This window comes from Athalia rosae, chromosome 8 (genome assembly GCF_917208135.1).
Source record: "Athalia rosae chromosome 8, iyAthRosa1.1, whole genome shotgun sequence".
Classification (NCBI taxonomy): domain Eukaryota; kingdom Metazoa; phylum Arthropoda; class Insecta; order Hymenoptera; family Athaliidae; genus Athalia; species Athalia rosae.
In genome coordinates, this window is record NC_064033.1 from 4,495,223 (window position 1) to 4,513,196 (window position 17,974).

General features: G+C 38.5%; 2 protein-coding genes and 2 long non-coding RNA genes across 6 annotated transcripts in view; 2 read left to right on the forward strand and 2 right to left on the reverse strand.

The window, feature by feature from the left end:
• Positions 1-130: 130 nt before the first annotated feature.
• Positions 131-4,029, forward strand: LOC125502013. The gene is made up of 3 exons (XR_007279817.1): positions 131-1,871; positions 1,956-2,243; positions 2,462-4,029. It is a non-coding gene; the product is annotated as an uncharacterized LOC125502013 (long non-coding RNA).
• On the reverse strand, positions 2,462-9,970 carry LOC125502014. The gene is made up of 3 exons (XR_007279818.1): positions 9,527-9,970; positions 9,285-9,447; positions 2,462-2,592 (listed from the first exon to the last, which is right to left on the reverse strand). It is a non-coding gene; the product is annotated as an uncharacterized LOC125502014 (long non-coding RNA).
• Positions 9,971-11,159: 1,189 nt separating this feature from the next.
• The window catches only part of LOC105693254 (DNA ligase 3), a 37,042-nt gene continuing 30,227 nt past the window's right edge, over positions 11,160-17,974 (forward strand). For both annotated transcript variants that reach the window (XM_025746483.2, XM_025746484.2), the window contains exon 1: positions 11,160-11,315. The gene's annotated coding sequence lies outside the window, so the exon portion shown is untranslated. The remainder of the gene's footprint in view (positions 11,316-17,974) is intronic.
• Positions 12,873-17,974, reverse strand: part of LOC105693293 — a 63,678-nt gene continuing 58,576 nt past the window's right edge. For both annotated transcript variants that reach the window (XM_048659440.1, XM_025746485.2), the window contains 3 exons: positions 16,834-17,023; positions 15,947-16,196; positions 12,873-14,943 (listed from right to left, as the gene is read on the reverse strand). In XM_048659440.1, coding sequence (XP_048515397.1) covers positions 14,885-14,943; positions 15,947-16,196; positions 16,834-17,023 — 499 coding nt within the window. In that variant the 3' untranslated portion in view covers positions 12,873-14,884. The remainder of the gene's footprint in view (positions 14,944-15,946; positions 16,197-16,833; positions 17,024-17,974) is intronic.

Genomic DNA, 17,974 nt, shown 5'->3' on the forward strand with positions numbered 1-17,974 from the left:
GCTGCAACCAAATATATAGTCAAGCTCCGCCATTGCGCGCGCACTTTTCTTTATGTATTATATCACCGCGTATAATTCCATGTAATACATACCGCCTGTTCGTGTACATCGCACGTACACTTACATTTATCGTCATCGTCATCGTCGTCCTGAAAATAATAACGATAACGTATCGTCGGCATCGTCCGCGTTACGTGCATAGGTTGACGAAAAAAAAAAAAAAACAAACAAGGGTAAAAAAAAGGGAGAAAAATTTTTTAGAGAACCGCACTTAAACCGTTCGAGTGGAACGAATACAAGATTTTAAAACAAACATTTGTGTACATCGTTTTATGCGGAATTGGGGGAAAAAAATATTTTTTTCAGAAAATAAAAGAGCGCCTCCTCTTCCTCTTTCCTTCGACTTTGGAATTTTGTCGGTCGCGATGCGAGTGACGCGGAGATTGGTTTTCGATGAAAATTTTTGAAAAAATTTGTCGACATCGAGAGGTGGCAAATTTTGACAGACGACACCCGTCGTCGGATGTCCGGCTGTTGAAACCGGGTGAAATAGATTAGAGAGACGAGATTTATGTCGATTGCATCTGGTTTTTTTTTTCCGGTCATACGGTTTCGTTTCGTTTCGTTTTTTTTTTTTTTCGGGTGTTACGCTTATCTGGTTTTCGATACGTATACAATAACGGGGTAATCAATAATCGATGCGTTATAAAAACGTATCGTTAATTAACAATTATTAATAATTCTTGTCTGGACTGATTGATATTATCACCTCTATGGTTATGGTATATATATAGACGAGTATGTACATTACCGAATATTTATTTTTAAACCCCCGAATAGTCCCGTGCTGTTACGTAATAATTATCATTATTTTTCCACAAAACGCGTCGAGAAAATTATAGGATACATATAATGAAAATTGATAATTGTTCTTTCTTTCTTTCTTTTCTTTCATTCTAACAAAGAAAACTATGAAAATAATTTCACGGCGTATATTAAAATCCCTTTTGTTATTCGGATATCAAAATAGACGTATATACCATTCAGTCAAAAGACTGGTAGTCTTTGATCTTGATAAATAAATTTAATTTAACTCCGAGCGATCGAATATTTCGGTTGTTTTCGGCTACTCCTTCTATTACTAATTATCGTCATCGTCGTCGTTGTTATTATTATTAATCTCGTTAGACATCTCAATTAATTCACCGCTCGAATATTATTACAAAAAATCCGACAATTTTACCGACACGAGTGAAGAAAAATTTTCACATTTTTCCTCCCCTCTTTTGTGCTTCTTTTTTTCTCTTTCTGGTCCATTACCAGGATCTGTATATAATATTCTCATCCTATAACGAGGATATTTTCGTATCCTAGGCGAGATGAACATTGTTGAAATCTGACGGACACGAGGCGACTCCATTGTATCGACACATGTACACGTATTTTCATTCTCTACCCAGTTTTCCTTTTTTCTCCTCTTCTCTCTTTCTCGCCTTCTCTTTCGCACGCTCTTTACCTGTACGTCGAACGTCCAGATCAGCCGATCCGTCCCTCCGAAGATCATCTCGGGGGCGAACCGCGAGCGTACCGTATCTCGGTAGAAGACAGACGCTCGGTATCGTGTGACCGGTGTAATGGATTTCATTGTGCGATTTTTTTTTTCCCCCGATCTCCGTCATCATTTTTCTTCTCCCGGTTTCTCCCGGTTTTTTTTTTTTCCCACCGTCTATTTTCTCACCTGCGAATTCGTCTCCCCGTATTCATTCATTTTTATACCGTATAAAAGGAACCCTCGGGATCCGATCTGGTCACTTTACCCTCAGATAAGTCAGCCAACGAACTACGGGATGACCATCAGGATTATCTGTTCGGTAAGTGGTGCGACATTCGACCGTGAAATTTCACAATAATTACCATGCGTGATCACCGCGATTTTCCTCACTCTGTTTTTCAAGCTTCTGTCCCTGGCGATGTTGGGGGTCAGCGTTCGCGGCTACGATGCCCACTGGGAGAACGCCGTCAACATTCCGGAGGACGAGGAATCGGACATAATCGTACGGGAGTCCCGGGTCCCTCCGCTACCTCGCATCGAACACGTTATATGCACGTGCGAATCCGTGCCACGTTTCATGGATTTCGGTCACCGGACTTACCCGCGACATTTGGTGTCCAACGACTGTATCGAGAAAAGATTGTGCGTCGATTTCTATCACTTTTGCGAAGAGATAACCTACACCCTAAACGTAAGTATGCAACCGCGTGCAAAAATGAAAGAAAGTAAAATAAAATTTTACAAATTTTCCTCGCCGACGGAGCGAAAGTCGGCTTTTTCCGATCGAGGGTCGTGAAAAAGCTCGTTTTCGCTCCGCGGACGAGTAGGGAGACGGCCGGCGTTGCGAAACTCTCCCAGAGAATTTCGCCGAGTTTGATATTTTGCCTTTGTTTTTTTCCCATTCACGAGGTGACGACGTTCAGAGACAGCAAGGAATACTCGAGTAAAAATAACGGGATCCGTCGACTCCTGGGTGAAACGACGATCAACGATTGCGTCGCACCCGTACCGGAAACCGTGGTGAAGACCATAACGGCGGCCTGCAGAAACAAAATACGCAATTAAACACCGATCGACGTTCGACAATGGGATAATCTTGATTTGAAGAAAAAAAAAATCAATCAATATCGAACGAACAAATAAAAATGCAACAACGACGAGAAACAAAAATAGCGAAGTAAAAAAGAAAAAAACCCAAAACGTAACGAAATACCCACCATTAAACCGATGTCTAGCTAGTTTAAATAATAATTGTCTGGCGATATGTTATAAATAAATTTAAAGATTAAGTAATGAAATTAATAAAAATTCTATGAGAAAATGAAGAGGACGTGATGAAAAATTCAGAGAGAGAGAGAAAAAAACGAACGAATCCTTGTACGAAAATATCGTGTGAAATTTATTTGAACGAATAAAAAAAAAATTAGAAGAAAAAAAAACCATCGGCCATTTCCTCGTCAAACTCCGAGAGGATTAGAAATTTGTCAATTTCGTTCGAGCAAAAAATAGACGTAGATAAGACTCGTTCGAGCAGTTTTTTTCACTTTTTGCGTTTTCTTCGTTTATTCATACGTCGCGTCTGCCTGTTTTATTTTCTCCCCCTTTCTTTCCTAATTCGGCTACTTTTTTTTATCTTCGTACAGACCTCAAAGAATTTTGCACTTCGTTAGGAGTTACAATAAGATAAATTTGCTACGTATGGTATCCATACGAATTTTCCGACGTACCGTAACACGCGATTGATTTATCGTACATGTTTGCTCTTACACATATGTACATACACCTTACGTACACGATACACGCGGTGGGTAGGCACACAATACCATGTACATATGTACAAAAGTTAACTTACTTATAACCGAGTTGTTTTTTTTGTCCTAATTTTTTTCCCGTATTTTTTATACTCTATTTTATTTTTCATTCATTCCTCGCGATTTCTCCGCACTCGCTTACAGACTCGTGTTTTTCGTCGCTGTCGTTCTTTCTCCGATTTTTTTCTTTTTGGAAGCTAGATTTTGGCGAAAATTTAATTTGGATAGAATGTATACCGCATTACATACCGGCGGCCGGGGGGACAACGGGGGGAGAAGAAGAAAGTTTTTCCCCGGGGGATAAAAAATATATATATATATATGTATACAGAAATAGAGATATGATTTTTCGATTGGAAGATGCTGAGGAGATCGAACTCCGGCAGCTGCGTGTCTTTGGGAAAAAATTTGGGAGGAACGAAATATCGGCGGTAGAATGAAAATGAAAATGAAAATGAAAAAAAAAGGAAGCGAAAGAATTTTCGACTTTTGACTCCGTCGGGGCGAGCACGCGTCACCCCTTCGCGTACGTAACGTGTGCGGTATTATGTGATTGATAAAAAAATTGAGAGGGGAGAAAAAAATGGAAAAACGAAAGGAGCAAAAAAGAAAAAAGGGAAAATGCGCACCAACCGCATGTACATGAATACGAGTGTTCGAAAATCTGTTAAATTCAGTCACCGCCCTCGTACCTTGTAAATTATGCCTTTGAAATCGGTGTGTGGAAATAAAGATAAAGATAAAGATTTTCGGTGTTATCGTATTGACCGACTGATTGACGTATTTCGGCGCGAGCGTTTTTACATTTGATTTAATTTTTTTTTTCAATCGCTTTTCCGAAGGATTTCGCCTGAATTTATGCGCGTATAAAAATAATAATTCTTTACATCATCTGTCCGCAGAATTATATTTCTCTCGAACACGATGATCGCGTGAAATACGAAGAAGAAAAAAAAAAAAAATTTAAAAAATTAAATAAAGAAAAACGAGGGCTAATAATTTGGCGAAATGTACGGAAAAAGAAATGATGATAATATTAAGCAACTTCAATAGCGGTCAATGAATAATGTGAGTTTTACCGAATGAGAGAAAAAAAATTAAAAATTAAAAACCAAAACCAGATTAAACGCAAACACAAACTTGGAGAAGGGAAGAGTAACTTCAACCCCGACCGGATCATTAATTTATTTCATTTTTTACTTTCACTTTCGAGTCGATGTCGCGAGAAGAAGAGAGAAATAAAAGTAAAAGGAAAAAGTTTTTGGATTTTTATTCCAAAGCCCTCTTCACCCTTCCACAATTCGTTTCCATACCTTCCGATTATGTAAAAAAAAAAGGACGGATATTTTCTTCGCGATTTTTGTTTTCAAAAATTCTCCTACGGTTTTTTGAACGATTTTCTTTCTCTATCTTATTTTTCTCTTCCTTTTCCTATTCCACGCGATCGCCTAGACCTCTCGCTATTTTTTCTCCTTTCTTTTCTTCCTTTCCTTGTTTTTTCTATTTTGTCTACACAGCGTTTGCCCTTCCGCCGCAAAGTACACGGGGTTATTAATTTTCTTTTTTTTGCTTTGCTTTCTTTAGTTTACAATTTTTTTTTTTCTTTCAATTTTACACTCCGCTTTAGAACGCCCGCGAGTTTCAGCAATCAACGAGTTTTACTTTACGATGGCTCTACATGCGATTTTCTTTACCGTTTTACGAGATACGAGGTACACACCTACTTTCAACTTTTAAACCCCACAGTTTTAAACGTGTAATATTAATTGTGGATCGCGCGCGACAGATTTTACCTCGGCTGCAGTTTTTTTTCGCAAAATTTTTTCACTCATTTTTACAAGTTCTCTCGACTTCTGTTACGAAAAGCCAACAAAAAAAGAAAAAAAAAAACTTTCAAAAAATAAAAAAAACGCTTTACATGAAAAACCGTAAAAATAAATATATGTTGCGATGTGTGACGTACGTACGTTACACGTGTCCATGTGCGAGCGACGGTTCCGAAATATTTTTTTTCATCATTTTCTTTCGCATTTCTGTTTCTCATCAATCAACTAGAAACATTCGCACTGTTTTTCTTCGGTTCAACATTTTTCATTTACATATTTTTTAAAAATTCTCCTCTCTTTTTCTCTCTTCTTCTTCCTACTCACTCTTTATTTTATTCCAATCTCCTTTACCAATGAATTAAATCGTCTCAAAGAACATCGCGTGATATTATATTAATATTCTCGAGGCGTCACGTTTCATCTTCGTTTCATCTTCCTGTTATCATATCTTACAAACATATATATATATATATACCTGTATACAGGTACAACCTATCAGGTACATACCTATGTACAGCTTTATCCTTTTACTCCTCTGCTTTTTCCCCTCTCCAACTTTATTTATCCAAAAAAAAAAAAAAAAAAAAGGTAGTAAAAAAAAAATCAACGATAATAATTTCTTTTCATTTTCTTTTTTTCTCTCGTCGCTCGGCTAATTCGGGTTAAAGTAATGGAAAATATCGATCACCTCCGATACGTGGAGACGCGATCGATGAGATCGAAGCAAAAACGAATATAGATTCAAAAAGAAATAAGGAGAGAGTAAAAAAAATTATTTAAATAATTTGACGTACCGACAACATTTTTCCAGATCTTTCGCCGAAGGTATACGGAAAAATGTCGTAAAATAGAGGGAGAAGAGGAGAGGAAAGGAAGAAAAATAATAACAATATGAAATACATAAAATAAAAAGTGAAATATATAAAGAGAAAAAAGAAAGAAAAAAAATCTCCACGACATGTCGGAGTAAAAGCCCGTGGCTACAGAGACAGGAAAAAGGTAGGAGGTCGAACGCCGCGTACACTACGGTGATTTCGTAGTTCAGCAAACAGCTGAGAGCTTTCCAATGATTGCTAGTAATTTTCCGGTATTTTTCACTATATACGCGTACATCTATGACCTCCTGCGGTACGCCCCGCTTGCATATTATTTTCAAGCGCAAGGTCATTTTTTCCACCGATATACCGAAATGGCAATATAATATTAAAAACGAGACCGTCCGAGGAAAGATTCTAAAAACGCTGCGGTGAAGAGAAAATTCTTCGTTCTAAATTCGACTACGAAATCGAAAAACGAAAAAAAAAAAGAAAAACAACAATTCCTTCGTTTCGTTTCTTCTTCTTACTTCGATCTTCGCGTTTCCCTACCCCGCTTTCCGTTCGAAATGGGGAAGCGAATTCTGAACGGTCCGCACAGCTGCACCCCGTAATGCATCGCGTTACATTCGAACGCCCTAATGATATACGGTGATTTTTCGAAATCAGAAAATTTTACCCACGAGATCAATCGGCCGTGATGAACTTCACGCTGCTATGAGCGACGATTGAATAACGCTGTGAGTTATTCTCACCGGGGTCGGGAGATCCGCCTTTAAATAAATTATTACCTCGTTGCGTGTAACGTGCCGTACACGCGTATAAAGAAAAAAAAAAAGTAAAAAACAAAAAAAAAAAAACGGAAACAGAAAAAGAAAAGGATCTTCGTGAAATATTGAAACGCGATTTTCTACCTGTTTTTTTTATTTGAATTCTCGATTTTCGACTTTCTCGAGCGGTTTTTCGTCTCTGAAAATTTCGAATTTTTCCAACAGTCCGCGTTGTCTTATTCAGTTGAAAATTTAGCGCGTTCAGGGCGATAAGATTTCGACAATTTTCTCATTTTCTTTTTCCTAATGGGACTTGACTCGAATCTCCGACGATTAGAATACTCATCGGACGGCCTACGAGTTTGTCATTTGGCCCGATGCGGAGTCTCGCCGAAATCCGCAGAGTCAGACGTCTCGAAAATGGGGCCGATCACGATTCGATTCTTCGGATCCGGACGGCTCGTTTATTTTTTCCCCGTTTGTTTTTTCTTCTCCTCCTCTCCCACTCTCTACTCCTTCGTCCCCTGGAAAACGCTCTCGACGTCTGCGGTCGGCTCGCCGAAAATCTGAATAAAAAAAAAACAAAAAAAAACAACCAAACAAAAACCAAAAATTTAAACTAGACAAGGTATTTTATTTCGTTCAATGAATTTTGGGGCGAAAAATTTTTTTCGCCAGCGTCCTTTGCGTGCAGAGATCGTGAGAGGCTGCTCTCCGGATTTCCAGGTACCGCCTGCTCGTGGAAAACAGAAGAAGAAAAGAAAAAAAGGAAAAATTAGAATTAGAATTAGATCCGCGCTATTTGAATATGACGCGTTATACTTTTGTCTCCGGAGAGACGGGTCGCGATGCATCTGCCGTGTCACACGTGTATGAAATTTAGAAAAACGGTGAAACAATAGAAGTAAAAAGACGAAAAATAAGATAAAGTGAAGAAAAGTACATTACACAACACGTCGCGTTTCGCTTGCATCAGAAATGTGAAATAAATAAAGTTTCCTTCAACTCGGTGTATACCTACGTATGCGGTATACGATGTAATAGGTGTATATATCGGTATACATATACGGGAAATATCACATCGCACGTACGGTGAAACGTAACGGTTAAATGGATTTGAAAAATTCAGAAACACGCTTTACAAAAAAAAAAAATATCGCATAACATTACGAGCGAACGCAAGCGAATTAGACGACGTTAATAATTCCGTTGCACCGTGTATTCGTCGTGGCTCGTTGATCGCACAAACGTGCAACGAATGACGTGGTCGTACCAGTTAATTCGTCATCTCCCTTATTTTTTTTTTCCCCCCCTCTAATTTCGCCTATTTCAGTAGCTCGTCCTCCCACGTGAAGTTTGACGGATCGTAATCGCCGTTCGAGTTTAACGGGACGATGATGCTCCAGATGAGCCCTGGAAACGCGCGCGGTACTTCTCATTAATTTTCGGCCCATTGCGAATCAGCGCGGCGATCCTTCGTATTATCTAGGAATTATACGCGCTCTGGCTGCACGCGATATAATGCAGCTCAGAGGTCGCACCTCAACGAGTTTATCGCGAAATTACGTCCGATCGACGTGTTTACATTACACCGCCGTTTCTGCTACGAAAAACCAAAAAAAAAAAGTTTCTCAAAATGGGGGAGAAAATTTGATCGAGACTTTGGATCCGATCGAACGTTATCCGCAACTGCGTGAAAATGTCAAACGTACGATCGAACGAATTGGTTAATCGCGTTTGCTTTACTCCGGATGTTCTGGAGCTCAGACGACGCGTGAATCGTCACAGTCAGGCGATCGCATTGTTCAAAAGTTCTAAACTTTTCAGCCCCCTCTAGTTCGCGAGGAGCCGATCCAAGGGGGTTCAAAGTTCACGCGTCGAGACGGACGACGAATTCGAGACGGTTCGTTCTCTCTTCTCTCGCTTCCGGTTTTTCGAGGGCCGCCCCGCTCGCAATCAGCTCCGCTATATCCGTCCCGTTTTCAAGACCAATTGATAGCCGCGATATGTAGTACGTACGTACGTATCGCAGCGGCGGAAAGCTTTGGGCCCGCTATCGCCGAGCACTTCCGCCATGTTTACACTGCACACTCGCCGCTTCTCCTCGTGTACGATAAATGTCGAGGGGGTCAGAGGAGGAGGAGGAGGAGGAGGAGGGCGCGAGTACCGGGTTTCAACAACCCGTTGACGATGCCTGCGTTATAGCCGAACCGTAGCGTCGATTGATTCGCTCGAACACCGGCTATTTTACCGAACCACCCCGAATGCCGTCGCGTATCGCCTATACTTTTATCCTCTGACAACACGCGGAAGCGCGGAAGCGAACGTTACGCGGCCCTCCACCGCCGCCGCCGCCGCCGCCGCCATCCCTCCCCCCCTCGCGTACACACCACGAGTGTTTACATTGGTAAAGCTGATCCGACGTCTGCCTCCTTTTTTTTTTTTGTCGCTTTTCTCTCTCTCTCTCTCTGTTACCGTATTCTCCGGTTTCCGTTTTTCATCCCCCTTACTTTCTTTTTTTTCCCGGTCGCTCTCTCGTACACGCCGCTTAATTACGATCCGATGTATTATACACACGGCCCCAATTTTCTCCACTCTCGAATCCCTCGCCCAGGTGAGAATCCGAAGTTTTCGTCGTTGGAGTCCCGAGGAATCCGGGAAACGCCATGTGAACTGGGAAGTAAAAAAGAAGGAATAAACGATAAAAGTGCGTATGGGGGGGGGGGGGGGGGAGAAAAATAGATAAACATACCGACTGTGAGGCAGATTTAAACGCGAGACTGACCGTCGGTCCGTCCTCGCTCCGATTGTCTGGATCCCTCGAAGGAGGGGAAACGTCGACGACTCGTCGAAAAGTGAAGGATGGACAGGGGGGTCAAGGGAGGCGGCACAAGGGGCTTCGCAAAATCGATATCTTTTTTTAACGGATCGCAGCGAAGTGCGAGCCGGTTGGCCGCGATATCCTCGCGCACGGAACCGGAATCGCGATCAGAAGCTTCCCGTTGACCGCTCGATTTTTTTCTTTCTCTCTCTTCGCGCTTATTCTTACGTCCGCCCTTTTACTTACTTTTAATTATCGTCACGCGCCCGACGGATATCTAGCAGTCGAAGGTTTTGTCGCGGTCGAGGATGATCCCCCCCCCCTTCCTCCCCGTACGCCGGGAGGGATGCCCGAGGAGCGTAATTTCGTCGTTGAGAGAGAGAAAGAAAAAAAAAAAAAAATAGAAAAAAAAAAAACAAACAAAGATCCCTTTCCATAACGCGACGAGATTTAAAACGCCGCGGCACGATCCTTGCCTCGTACGTGTCCCGCTGAAATTGCGTCATTTTAAATATAATTAGTCTAATTGCGATCGTTGCGGCGCACCGGACGCGCTAACGCGATACGAATATCCTCGAATATCGCGCGGTTCCGGATCTTACCGAACTCTCGAGTCTACGTCCCGTTTCCTGCATTTCGATCTTCGCACGCCGAAAAATCATCAGATTTTCCCATTGGCTGACATGAGAGCAAACGATGCGTTTGGACGGGAATGGGGGAAAATTGGGGCCGTAAAAAATGGCGTTGCATGTGACGCTGCAGACTGAACGGTGGAACTGCACTTTGGCACCGATAACCGAATTACTTTACCTCGGGCGGCACTAAACGTGGGGGGGGGTCGCAACGGAGACGAGGCGCGGAGTTGTTGGAAATTTTCAAAAGTCAAGTCCGTCGCTACTGTCCATTTCCTTCCGAGCAGCGAAGATCGATCTGGGGGAGGGGGGAAACGTATGTCCGATTATTTTCAGATGGTGTAGAATTTTTTTGTTTTCGTTTTTGCTTCCCTCGACGAGTTTCCCTCGACGATGAAAATCGTCCGTTCGGAAAAACCGATAAGTTCGGGATGAACCGTCAATCACCGACGATTCTTGACCTTGTCGGAACATCGTCGGGTGGAGAGAGTCCGACCGCTTCGTATTTTCCAGGGGTGGGGGGGGGAGGGTGGTAATTTCTTATGCGTTTAAATATTTCCCGCTGCACACGACGTCTTCGATCGGTCGGACTCGATCGATTTTCCGTATGCGTGAAAAATGAATGAGAGAAGAAAATTCAAAGTTCGTTGGAACGCCGAATGTGCGAAGCTAACAATAGGGGATGATTTGATATTCGTCAACGTTACCTACTCGGCGAAGGGGGAGCAGAAAATTCGATCGACATTCCCGGGCGACCGTGGGTAAAAAAATCTCCGAATCTTTGGCTTCTTTTCGAGTCCAATTTTCTTCGTACCGACGGAGTTCAACCCCTCGGAAAATCATCCCCTTGCGAGGATGTCGTTGGTCGATAAGTCGCACCTCCGTTCTATCAACGAATGGTATTTTTCACGTGCACCTTTGTACCTAACAGAACATCCTGTGTTGTTGACGTGCAGTTTGTGTTGGTTTAAAAAACAATATATAATATAAATTACCGAAGGTTTTCATTCGTCGATTAAAAATCCGTAAGAAATACCCGCGGAAAGAGGGGTCGTTGGTTATTTTCTGGAAAAAAATTATAATCAAGGGTGAGTCGTTAAAATAATATTGATTCAAGAGTCAAGTTTGATTTTAGGTTATGTTCACTTACTTTTGACCGAAGTAAAAGTGGGTGATTGGTGAAATCTCTCGAGAAAAAAAAAAAAAAAAATGTTTCTATTTTTTTTCTTTTCCTGAAAATAAATCATACGAAATATGGAATTTCATCCATCGTACTGATCAATTGAATCAGGGATAAGATTTTCGTTTCTTCTTAAAATTACTCCACTTTCTTACCTATCGGTCGCTACGAATTTTATACAAATAGTTTATCGAACATCTGTCAGAATGCAGCACCGAAGGGATTGTTTAATTTATTTCAAATTAACAAATTACAACAACTTGTCATTTCCTATTTTTCTCCTTTACCACAGAGAGAAAAAATAAATGAATAAACTATTCTTAATTATTCCATACATCGAACGCCGAAGATATAAATTAACAAAGATCTGACCAATCGATATTTCTTGGTTTATACTTTTTTACCCCAGAATTTTCATTAGTCATTAAATAATATTTATTGTGAAATATATTTTATACATATTTTTAGGTCGGTAGCAACAGATATATGAAATTATATTTATAATAATTAAATATAATATACACATATATATATAGTTTTTTTTTTCTTTTTGTTTTTGAGGTAATAGGATGCGATAGATAAGAAAGTGGTACCTTTCTATACAATATAACGCAAGAAGATCAATCGATTGACGGCGATAATTATGAACGTAAATTCTGAAAAATTTTCAACAGGTACAAGACGTGTTTAAAAAAAAAAATACAAGAAAAATTCTCCTGAACTTATCCAGACTAAATTCTACAACATTTACGCAAGAGTATATAACAACAATAACAATAATAATAAAGATCATAATAATAAATAAAAACGAACATTTGTCAAAATGGAATTGAATAAAAAAATATTTAAAAAAAAAAAACATTCGTCTGAATAAATTAAGCGTCATTAATTGAAACGAAATGTATGCAGTGTAACATGAATACATGTATAAATAATAATAATAACAATAACAATAATAATAATAATAATAACAGTAACAATGATAATTATTATAGATAATTAATATAGAGAGAAGGGTGCAGACGGTCACTCATACTGATTGAGTTTTAAGTATCTATTTAGTGTAAGGGAGATGAGGAGAGAAAAAAAACCTTCGCCAAATACAATTACATAACGTTGAAATATCGACTATTCTTCAATTGCTCTTTCACTTGTAAACGTTTATGCGATTTTCAATCATTTGTATGCTCGGACGATACCGAATTGTATACGGGAATAAAAATGATAGCCAAAAAAAAAAAGAGAAGGAATTAAAAAAAAAAAAAAAACTGTACATTTTTAATCAAGCACAACTTTGACGATAATAATAGATAATAATTTATTTCGCTCTATCGCTCTCTTTCTCTCTTTCACTTTCACGCATCCCTGAGAAACGAATTTCATTTTCTATCTTTGCGTTCCTATTATTTTCATGTCATTTCTTTTTCTCTTTTCTCTAATAAATAATTTCAAAACACAGAATGAATTTGCATGCATGTATATATTTATTATATTCTCTAACCCAATTCTACATGATATTTTAGTTATTTTTTTTTTGTCGCTTTTTTCTTTTGATTTTCTCTCATTCTTTTTTCGTTATAGTTTTCTTCCGTTACTTTCGTCAACCCCAAATTAGTCAAACTATATAATTATATATATCTTCATATTTACGTACGTTTGTTCTGTATCCATTTTTGAATGGTTTTATTTTATTTTTTTTTTTATTTTTTGGATTTTTCGTTCTTGATTTTTACCTTTACGAGCTCTGAGCACAACATATACGACTCAATCGTTATTATTATTCATTATTATTTCGTAAGTTTTCTTTAAGATAAACGTAATTATTTTCCCGGCTTCCCCTGCACCCTTCCATTACAGTTATATGCTATACGTAAAGAATAAATACATAATTTTACATGTATTTTATTTCTCTTTCTTTTTCATTTATTTAAGTAAATTATTTATATATATATATATATATATATATATGTATATGTATATATACGCATATATATACATACTCTGTAACATTTTCAAGATCGATTTCATTCATTAATCTTTCTCTTTTTTTCTTGTTTTCTTTTTTGTATCGTCGTACAGAATTTTTTCCATCACACCGAAAAATTAAAATCGTCAAATTGTCGGTCCAAGCCAGCCAAAAATTAGGACCGACCGAGTAATTAACAATAAGATACCCTTATAGTACGTATGTGTGTGTAGGTGCATATACTAGAACCGTGTAGATTCGATTGTAATCAATTATTCGAAGAATTTGAATAATTAAGAAAAGAGAAAGAAGAAAGAAAAAAAAAATTCTCAACACGTTATAATATATTCTTTTCTCGTTTCTCTATTTTTTGTTGCCAATAACATCGACAGATTAATTTTTTTTGAATGTGATTTTAATTTCGTGGTTTTCTTTCGGTTACTTCTTGTGTTTTTTTAATTTTTTTTTTTTGATTCCAGCAATTTTGAAAATAATGTATATATATATATACGTATATACAAATGATAAAATATATGCTCATATAATATATTATCTATAAACAGAGAGACATCACGTAATTTCGATTTTTTTTTGTTTTTTACTTTCAATTTATTTATTTATTTGTCTTAATTGTTTTGTTTTTTTCGTTCGAAATTTTTTCCTCCCCCCTCGCTCCTTTCGTCAATTTCGCCGTCCATCGTCGTAAAAATTATTACATATCTCGACTTATTATAATTTAACAAACACCCGGTACATCATCAGGTACGTTTCGTTATCTCTCTTCGTTTTTAATCATTCAAACCAAAAATAATGAAAATTTTCAAATTGCTTCGATTCAAAATATTCACATCTTGCAATCTTATACTTCGTCATTTTTCTTCCCTCACTCTTCCCCATCTCGTGTGTAACCATATCGTTACAATTCATTTCATTTTTATGAATCATTTTTTCTCTCGATGTTTCAACGCACATTTCACACGCATGTTCTTTTAACCGTGAGAGGAGAGTGTTGAAAAAATTACGAGTCGTTGAATCGATTTCTAATATTGAATAATTTTTCTCTCTTCTCTCTTCGTCCATCTTTCTTCCTTTCCTTCTTTTTTCCTCGCAATTAAGTACGATACTGATTTTTTTAATAAGTTAAAAAAGCCTCAAATTAAAAGAATGTAATACAACAACTGGGGGTAAGATTTTCAGTTTTGCGCGAGGGTCGGTATTTTTTTTTTTTTTTTCTCTTTCTTCTGCTCTCAAATTTAATTACGATCTAGAAAGGGGATTGATTCGTTTGGTGTTTGTTTTTTTTTTAATTTTTTTCTCAGGTTTTTGGTTTTTCGATTCCTTTATGCGTTTTTTTGGTTTCGATTTGGTACGGTTGCAGGGGTTGCAGCAGGAACGCGCGCTACCGCGCATACGTGAATATTACGTACAGCTGCATACTTATGTACAGCAGACGTACATAACACACGTATGCGAAAGGTGCGATTATTCAATCTGCCTTGTAATTGTAGAACTTACTGCAATTGTCGTTTACGTCCCATGTTGCATATTTTAAAGTGACATAGCGCCATATCTGAAAATTCGTAAAAAAGAGAAATTCTTGAGAAATAGGAAAAAGAACCGATGCAACGAACGAACAACCGATTCGAAAAATTTCTAACAAAATCACGAATGATATCAACTTTTCTCGATCAATTTTTTGCCAACCGTTCGGCGTACACCTCTTTTATATCACAGTCGTGTGATGGATGTACTTTGTAATAAACGAGCGAATATACAGGCGTATAGCAAGTACGTGGTTTTAATTAAGAATTTGCTCTCCGCATAAATTGAGCATTCATAACCTCGGTACAAATTAAACACCTAAGTAGGTACAACATATATATATAGATATAAATATCGTCCAAGAGTCCTCGTGAGAAGAACGGAAATTTGAAAAAAAATAAATAAATAAATAGAAAAAGATTTCAGAGTCAATGAATATGGAGAGAAAAAAAAAAGAAAAAAGAAAAGAAACTAGGCGTGTTATAAATTTTGTAAATTCTTTTTCTCCAATTAGTTATTTTTTTTTTTTGGTCTCTCAAACGATACGTTTTAAAGCAACGTGTGTAGGTTGTATAAAAGAGTCACGCGGTCTCGTGCGGCGATGAATATTTATACGACACAATATGCGCCACATCGCGATTATTGTTAGGTAAATAAAACGTAGATCATGTAGTATAAGTATAAGTATATAAGGAGTCAAATTGATCTTCGATTGCGACGTCATCGTATCGAGTCAAAAGTTAAGTTACCCTGATTGATCGATCGTAAACACGCGATACGTATCGCGGTCCATTTGCCGGGTACATTACAGATCCGCGTTATGTATTATACCGTGTTATTTACTCCCGCGCGATTGACGATGAAAAAAATAGACGCATCGATCGGCGACGAATCGAGATTCCGAAAAAAATCCGATCTCATCGATCTCGTACCCAGGTCGGATTCTGAACCAAAAAACCGACTAGTAGTCGTCGCCCGGGCCAAAAAAAGATTCCCAATTTTCGCCTCTCCGCATTTCGTCGGATACTCACAGCTTCCCCTTTTGTCCCAACGGGGTGCGGCGCGTACCAATTTTTCCGCGATCGGTAGAGGTTCGCCGATTTCTTCGTCTGACAATTCCCTCTGGGAGAAATGCGGCATACCCGCGACGCCCTCCAGACCGGCAGCTTTAGCCTCTATCAGAATTCCTTCGATCGCCATAGCCTCCTCCGTTATTTCTCGCTCTTGTTCGTTTATCTCCCTTCCACGTTGCGCCAATTGTCTCAATCTCTGCAGCAAGTGCTGTAGAATTTTTCGAGCAACGAAATTAACCATTTTGTACTTTTCTTTAGCCCTCGTCGATTCTTCGTACGCTTCCTTCCCCCCCCCTCCCCCCTGGTTTCGAAAACGGAAAAATTCGAGGCGAGGGGGAAAATGGAGGGAGAAAAGAAAAAAACTAAGGAGACGAGAGGGTCGGACGCACCCCTTTAAATATTTATGTACGTTATATTCGAGTGAAATAAAAGACGAATTTTCGGCAAACATTCTGTTAAATTTCGAGTATATTCTCACGCGGATCAAAACCGCACTTATATGTATATACCAAAAAAAAGTTATTATATATTCCGAACCGCCCACAGTCCGATGTACATACCTTGTACATAGGTTACGTATAATTTGTAGTAACGAAAAAATAAAGAGAGCGAACGAATCGATTTCAAAGATATGAATTTCTACATCAATGGCCTATAAATTTTGGAAAATCGTCGATACATAGTGCGCGGTGGTAAACGCATTCGCGCTATATTCCGGGACTTTGGAATATTATTCGGTAAATCCGACGTAATTCAGTTCGGAGATTGAGTTAAAATTACACATGTACGAGGGGTACAAGGGTGGGTGGGGTGGGGTGGTGTTGGGTCGGGTGGTTAAAGCTCACCATATTCTCCGGATCGGCGGTGAGTCCGTCGGTATAAAATGCCGCGGGTCCGGGTTCCGGATCCGCCATGACGTTGTTACTCTTCGAGAAACATGACAGTAATAAAACGCTCACTGTCAAAATTCCAATCCTGGTATTCCAGATTCTTAAAGTATCGCCAACGACGAGAGATGTGCCAGCCATTGCGCCGCTGAAATTCCGAATGAAAAAATGAAAAAAAAATAAAAATAAAATAAAATAAAGAGGAACGAATCAATTGGAATTAATTATTTATTATCACTGTCTTTCCGCCAATTGAAAATGCGTGAAAATTGTTGCTCTTACTCTTCTTTTACTTTTTTGAAAAAAAAATTTTTGATTTTGCAACACTTCGTAGGTAGAATATAAATTATGAAACGCCGAATCGTGTGTTAGAAAAAAAAAGACAAAAAACTGATCCAAAGAAATTGAAAAATTAAATTGTGAGGAGGCAAAAAGTCGAGAAAACCGAAACGGAAAGGTCGTTTGAGGAACGTGATAAAAATTAGCAACAAAAAAAAAAAAAACCACTATAGATTTATCGCGTAATTTAGAATTAAAAATTTCAATTCGAATTTGAATTTTTATTTTCGCGTATTCCAAATCGACCCACAGATTCCTCTCTACTCTATCTGTACGACTGTCGCTAAACGAAATGAAACTAGAAGAAAGAAAAAAAATAAAATAAAACGAAAAAGGAAGAATCGAAAAAAGGTATCGAATTTTTTTTGACAAATTTCGGAACGACAAAATCTCTTTACATGCCCATGTAATGTGATAAAATACAGTACGGGTATATAAGAAAGAATAATATGACGAGAGAGAAAAAATCTTGTACGTCGAGGCGTGGGAGTGACGAATGTCGAAGCATATGTAAAGAGAAGAAAAAGAGATACCGTGAATAGATGGAAAAAAGGACATCGAAAAGGACGAGAGAAAGAAAAAAAAAAAGGCGAACCAAAAAAAGGATGTAACTCCCGGATTGATAAAACGTTTGATTGTTGAGGAGGGTGCGGAAAAAGAAGAGGAAACTTCGTCCGACCATTAGTATTCAAATCGGACATTATTCACCAACGAATATAAGTATTTATACACACGTACAGTATATTATATACTTATACGT